Genomic DNA, 6,000 nt, shown 5'->3' on the forward strand with positions numbered 1-6,000 from the left:
TTCCCTTGCATAGAGTACGACTAACACTATGATCCACGGCGTCAGGTTGCGAGATAAGAATGCTTAGGAGCGAGAAAACGATGCGAGTGCGCAATACTAATTATACATACATGCCATACGTCCCGATCTCGGCGGGACAGTCCCGCTTTTGGGCCCTTTGTCCCGCCGTCCCGATATGAGACGATTTGTCCCGACATTCGTAAAAAACGATGTAAGGTCTATAGGTTCCCAATAAAATTCGCTATTCAAGCTCTGTTTCGCTAACACTTACCCCCGCTAATCCCTTTATTGCCCCCAATTAACAATCCGATTCTACTTATCGTGTGTACCAGTGTTGTTTATGACACCTTATCTGCGATTTATCGGCTAATTATTGATTTCATCAGGCATTCACACCATGGTGGTCTTCAAGATAGTGGTCGCTTATTGCTATCGATAGTTGTATTATAATGAAATAAATGTTGAAATTGTGTTTATTTTGTATTTGTTGGAAACGGTTTACAAAACAATTGTTTTGTAAAATTATCGCTGCGTCATTAATGAGTCTTTAACATTCAATGTTTAGTTCATAAATGGCGGGATAATCCGAATGTGCAATATACCAAAATCGCAACAAACAGTCCAATAAGTGATAACCCATCCTGTCTAGTGTAATTGGGTGTAATTGTAATAAAAACAACGAGGTGCTATGCATGACAGTTTGACCCTACTCCAATTAAGCTAAAACAACGAGGTGCTATGCATGACAGTTTGACCCTACTCCAATTAAGCCGCTACAATTGACAAGTAACAAACTGCGCATGGATACATGCTTAAAAAACATCGCAACAAACAGTAAAGTGGTACCCATCTTGTCTTGTGTTATTGTAATAAAAACAACGTGTTGTTATTCATGACAGTTTGACACTACCCCAATACAGCGCCTGACAATTCACAATTCAGTTTAATCTGTATATATAAGAAGAAAACAAAATATGATTATTAACTTTAGAGAAAATAATTCGAGTAAGCATCCATAGACTTCTTTTGTCCTTTTGTTTTTGTTGGTGTAAAAAACGGTTGAGGCGTTGTTGAGAGTTAAAATGAACACAAAGACGGTTTGCACCAAAAACCTACCTCGGAAATGTGTACGGCCGCGCATTCCGTGTGTAACTGATGTAACTGTTCGGTAGATAGTTTACTGTAACCCGTAATTTCAGTGTACTGGATAGCCTCCCTCGCGTTAATGTTTGCCATTGAAATTAATATAATGAGTATTGTTGTCGTAATGTTCCAGATTTTGTACTATAAAAGATGAATATTATCCTCGTTGTTTGCTATTGTATTACTTTATAAAACTGTTATTGTTATGTTTTAGATTCCATTCTTCATATCAGATGTTTTGTGTCTTGAATAAAAGTATCAAGAGTATTTGTTAGTACTATACTATACTGACTACAGTAAAGGTGGAATGATAGATCGTTTTAGGTGTCCCGCTTTTTGGTCAAATGTCCCGACAATTTTTATGGAATGTCCCGCTTTGGACCTAAAAAATTATGGCATGTATGACTAATAATGTTCTCTTATATCGTGTCCTCGCATTTTCGATCTTTACAGATGGCAGGCGAGATCGAAAGAAAACGATGTGAAGACACTAGATTTCGATGCGAGATCACAATATAACTGTCGTGCAGTGTTCGTTGTTTCGCATTGTCGACCTCTGGATTACGAGAACGAGAATACGAAATCACGATGCGAGATCGAACTTGGAATGTCGCAATCTCGCATGGTACTCTCGTTACTTCGCATTGTGGTTTCGAAATCTCGAATTTTGCAAAGGTAAAAAATACGAGAACATAATAGAAGAAAATCATGCATGGTCGCGATCTCAATATCGTGTTTTCGCATATCATCTCGCAATTTAGATGCGGTTGCACGAAATAAAGATGAAGATTGCTATATAACTTTTGCGATCTCGCATGGTGATTTGTCTTCTCTACTCTTGACCTCGTGTTTTCGCATCGTTATTTCGCTCTTCGTATCGTCCTCACGCCCTTGTTATCCAAAGGTCAACAATGAGAAATAACCGTGGTCAAACGAACTGCGTACTATCGCGTTCTCGAGTGGCGATCCCTCGCTCTTACATCGTAATTTCGCTCCTTTATATCGTGTGCTCGCATTCTCGCTCTCGTAATAGAGAGTTCGACTATTCGAAACAACAAGTGGCACAAAGGAAAAACGTAATTTGTTAAAGCAATTCTAGTGGCTAAATGTTCGTGAACACAGTTTGGACGGTCATCCTTTTTAGCATGCGTACATATGAAGCTCGTTTAAAAATACTTCAAATATCGGTAGCACCAAAGATCCATTTGCCTGTTTGCTGTTTGGTGGGGTTGAAGATTGTCGCTAACGCGCGAAAATGAAAGAACGACAAATATACACACAGATCGACAAAAAATGTGCTAACACAATATTAACATTTGGTGCCATTTATTGCGTGTATATCTGTCGTTCTGGGGTATTGGCGACTTTAAAACATGCCAATAGGAAGAACACAAACATTTTACAAATAGAACGAAAAAGCGGACGCCACCATAATAATATTTTATCTGCAAATATCACATCATTTTAAATAGCCCACAATAAAAAAGGTTTTGCGTAAACTGCAAACGGGACATGTCACCGCCATGCCTGCAATACCCACCTATGACGTGTTGTAGGAAAGCATAGCTACTTCGGTTTAAAAAACAAATTGCAATATTAATCTCAAAACATCAAAGGAAGAGGTTTGGTTCTAAGGCGCTGCCCTTTCCTAAAACAAATTTACACTTCTTTAAATTATTGCGATATTCCCACGACAGCATTTTAGCATGTAAATAATTTAAATAATATAAGTGTAAGAATGGAAATAAGAGTTAAAGTGTTTTGGCACTATAGTTTAATTTAATTGGATCTGTCTGGTGTCTTTCTATGAATTGTGAATTATGACTTGTGAAGTTTTAACCACTCTTAGTTAAACAAAAATATTGCTCGGGACAGAAATGAAGTCTACGACTTACTTAAGGACAATTGATCTTACAAATAAAAGCAAGATTTGTGGTTCTTTGTGCATTTGCACTCCATCCTCAATAAGATCTAACAATTTCTAGATTTTAATCTGTCCTAGTTTTAGAGATATTTCCAAGACAAAGTTTTATTGAAAATTAATAAAGTGCAATAATTCAACTATATTAAGGCAATGGCTAGGGTCCTTATTCACCCCAATCGCAGATTGCGATTCAAACAAACCGACCAGCCGAACGGCAGTGCCGGAACCGGATTAGCCGCCCTGGAGGCCATAAAGCAGCAAAACTTTTTGTGCTCGAGCCCCTGGCCCAGTGCCTTCTAAAACGACAGTGCCCAGTTGATTTTAATCGTTGAAATTAGCCTACCAGTGCAAAGGCCGGTAAGTAAAATATGACAATGTACATCTATAGTTATAAAATGTCATTATAATACCTTAATGCCAACATGACATATTAAGTTATTAGATTAGGAATTCAAGAAAACAATCACTGTCGTATGTATATTACGTATTTAATTATTATTACGTATTTAATTATTTCGTCACGGTCTCATGGGGCCCCTAAAAGTCGCGGGGCCCATATGCAGTTGCCTACTTTGTCTATTTGGTAATCCGGTCCTGGCCGACTGGCCTTATGGACAATGCAAACATATCCCCTTTAAAATTTGTGGGAGTTTATAATGATCACCTATGAAATCAGTTTTATTTTACATAAACGAACATTTGTTGCTTAAGTCTCAACTAAAAAAAACTCATGGTATTATATAAAAACATGAATAATAATAATCTTAAACACAAACCTGACGATCAAAGCCATACAAGGCCTTCACTGGCCGATAGACTCCAGACGAACTCATTGTTCGCACACCGGTATGATCCGACTAATCCCACACTACACAACTTCGATACAACGGGGTTTGTCAATTCATAAGTAATCGTCCTCTGTCCGTTTTTGAACGTCCAGTACCGTATTCTTCCACTTCAAAACGAATCGTATGCCTGGAATCAGAATGCAAATTGCCAATTCAAACATGCAACTAATTTATTATATGCTCCTTGATGCAGTACAGAACCGTTTCGGTATAATTATTAGGTTAATAACGTTGTTATCTTTGAATGGGTAAGTGCGCGTTAGTGTACCTTGCATACTATTGCGCACGTACTTATAACCAACATTAAATTGTTGAAGGATAGACCATTTTATTAAACTCATGTTTAAATGGGCATCTGCTTTGAGATTCAGTCCCGTGCCCTGTGTGCGTCCAGACATTTACTGTGATGGCATACGCGTATTGTCCTCTTTATAATCCAGTCAGAATGATCGAGATATCAATACCATCCGCTATACTTTCGGGCGTCAAAATAAATTGCGCGAAACGCTAGACGGTGTTTTGTTTAGTATATTTCAACCTATGAACCATTCACGGCAAAGTTACATTACTGATTTGTTCACAACGTTGCAATGTCGAGATACACAATATTTTGCTCGGAATGTAATGGTGAATAATATAAACGTGACTGAGCCTAATTATGACAACTCAGGACGCTAAGTATGTTCCTACACAACTGTCATTATTACATATGCACGAATTACGCTGTCATTGCCATGGCATTTTTCCCGATTTGAAACTTATATCGTGCAGATCTTAAACGTGAAATGTCAAGCATATTCAGACTGTCATCCGATATGAAATTGGACGTATGATTCGAAAATGAGTCTTACGTCGTATTCGGCCACCGTAGTCCGTAGTCATCAAAATCGCACGGTCTGGTCAGAAGCTACCATATCCGCTATAAACTCATGCGGTCGAATTCGTGGCCTCGTTGGCGGACAGGGTACCTCATGATAAGACTGCGCGACTGCTCAGGTTAGTGTGGAGCTACGCTGGCAACTTATGGTATGAGACACTTTTGCAATATTATGTCTACAAGTTTTGGCAGCAACCCAAAAGCACATATCGGTATGCCTGAAAGGGGTTTATCGACGTTAATTTTCATACAAATTCATAAAGATATTGGCGTTACGATTAATTAGAACAGATAAATTTCTAATTTATTTTTTAGTTATATTAGCCACATAGTCAAGATTTGAATATAAAAGACAACTATATGATGTTGAGAACTAAATTATATATATCAATCAATCAAAGTATTTCTAAATAAGATAAATAATAAAGAATATAAACCATTTAATAGTTAATCAACTTAAATATTCTACCTTATTGATTAAAGTATCCTTAAATGAGTGCTATTGAAATTAAACATAAATATGTCGTCATTATGACGTCGACGAAATGTCACGTCGTTTTCGCGCGTAATTTCGTATAAGAAGGTTTCAGCCGTCATCATTATCGTCACTCATTTTGCCGGTCTGGTCGTTAAGAGGTATATTAGGGACGACAACACAGATCCTTCGCTAGTCATGGCTGTTGTGGGCTGCTGAGAGTTACGGAGGGACTTCCAGTCGTTCACGTTGTACAACCTGGTTGTACAGGTTGTACAATGAATGAACGGGGCCAGATTGTCTACTGAGAGCCTCAACGGCGACCCCCCTCAAGAAGCACATCCTTGCCTGGTGACATATCCAGACCAAGCCATCTATTGCCGTTTGACGGTCACCAGGAGGGTTTTTTGTGAGCCACTAAGTGATGCATTTATGTTCCGGACGTACTTTTTAGCATTGTGCTCCATGAAGGAGAAACAATCTTAGGAGAAACTTGTGTTCAAAGGCCTGTATCCTGCTGTCTGATCCCGCGTGAAGTGCCCAAGTCTCGCAGCCGTACACTATGATGGAGACTACGTAGAGCCTGTACATTGTGGGGAAACTCATGTCCACAATCGGCTCAGTCTGACCATTGCTGCAGTATCCATGGAAAGTCTTACTCTGACCTCAGAGGTACTGGTACCATCATTGGAGAGGGTTGCTCCCACGAACTTGACGCTGGTCACTTCTTGCA

General features: G+C 38.9%; 1 protein-coding gene across 3 annotated transcripts in view; it reads right to left on the bottom strand.

The window, feature by feature from the left end:
• Positions 1-5,295, bottom strand: part of LOC127838767 (solute carrier family 23 member 1-like) — a 48,409-nt gene extending 43,114 nt beyond the window's left edge. For 2 of the 3 annotated variants that reach the window (XM_052366759.1, XM_052366750.1), the window contains exons 1-2: positions 5,262-5,295; positions 3,844-4,042 (exon numbers count right to left, since the gene is read on the bottom strand). In XM_052366759.1, the coding sequence (XP_052222719.1) occupies positions 3,844-3,900 (57 nt within the window). In that variant the 5' untranslated portion in view covers positions 3,901-4,042; positions 5,262-5,295. Of the gene's footprint in view, positions 1-3,843; positions 4,043-4,766; positions 4,852-5,261 lie in introns of those variants that run through there. The other variant, XM_052366751.1, reaches the window with a different exon arrangement.
• Between the last annotated feature and the right edge of the window lie 705 nt (positions 5,296-6,000).

The sequence above is a fragment of the Dreissena polymorpha genome, chromosome 7 (assembly GCF_020536995.1).
Source record: "Dreissena polymorpha isolate Duluth1 chromosome 7, UMN_Dpol_1.0, whole genome shotgun sequence".
In the NCBI taxonomy this organism is placed as follows: Eukaryota; Metazoa; Mollusca; class Bivalvia; order Myida; family Dreissenidae; genus Dreissena; species Dreissena polymorpha.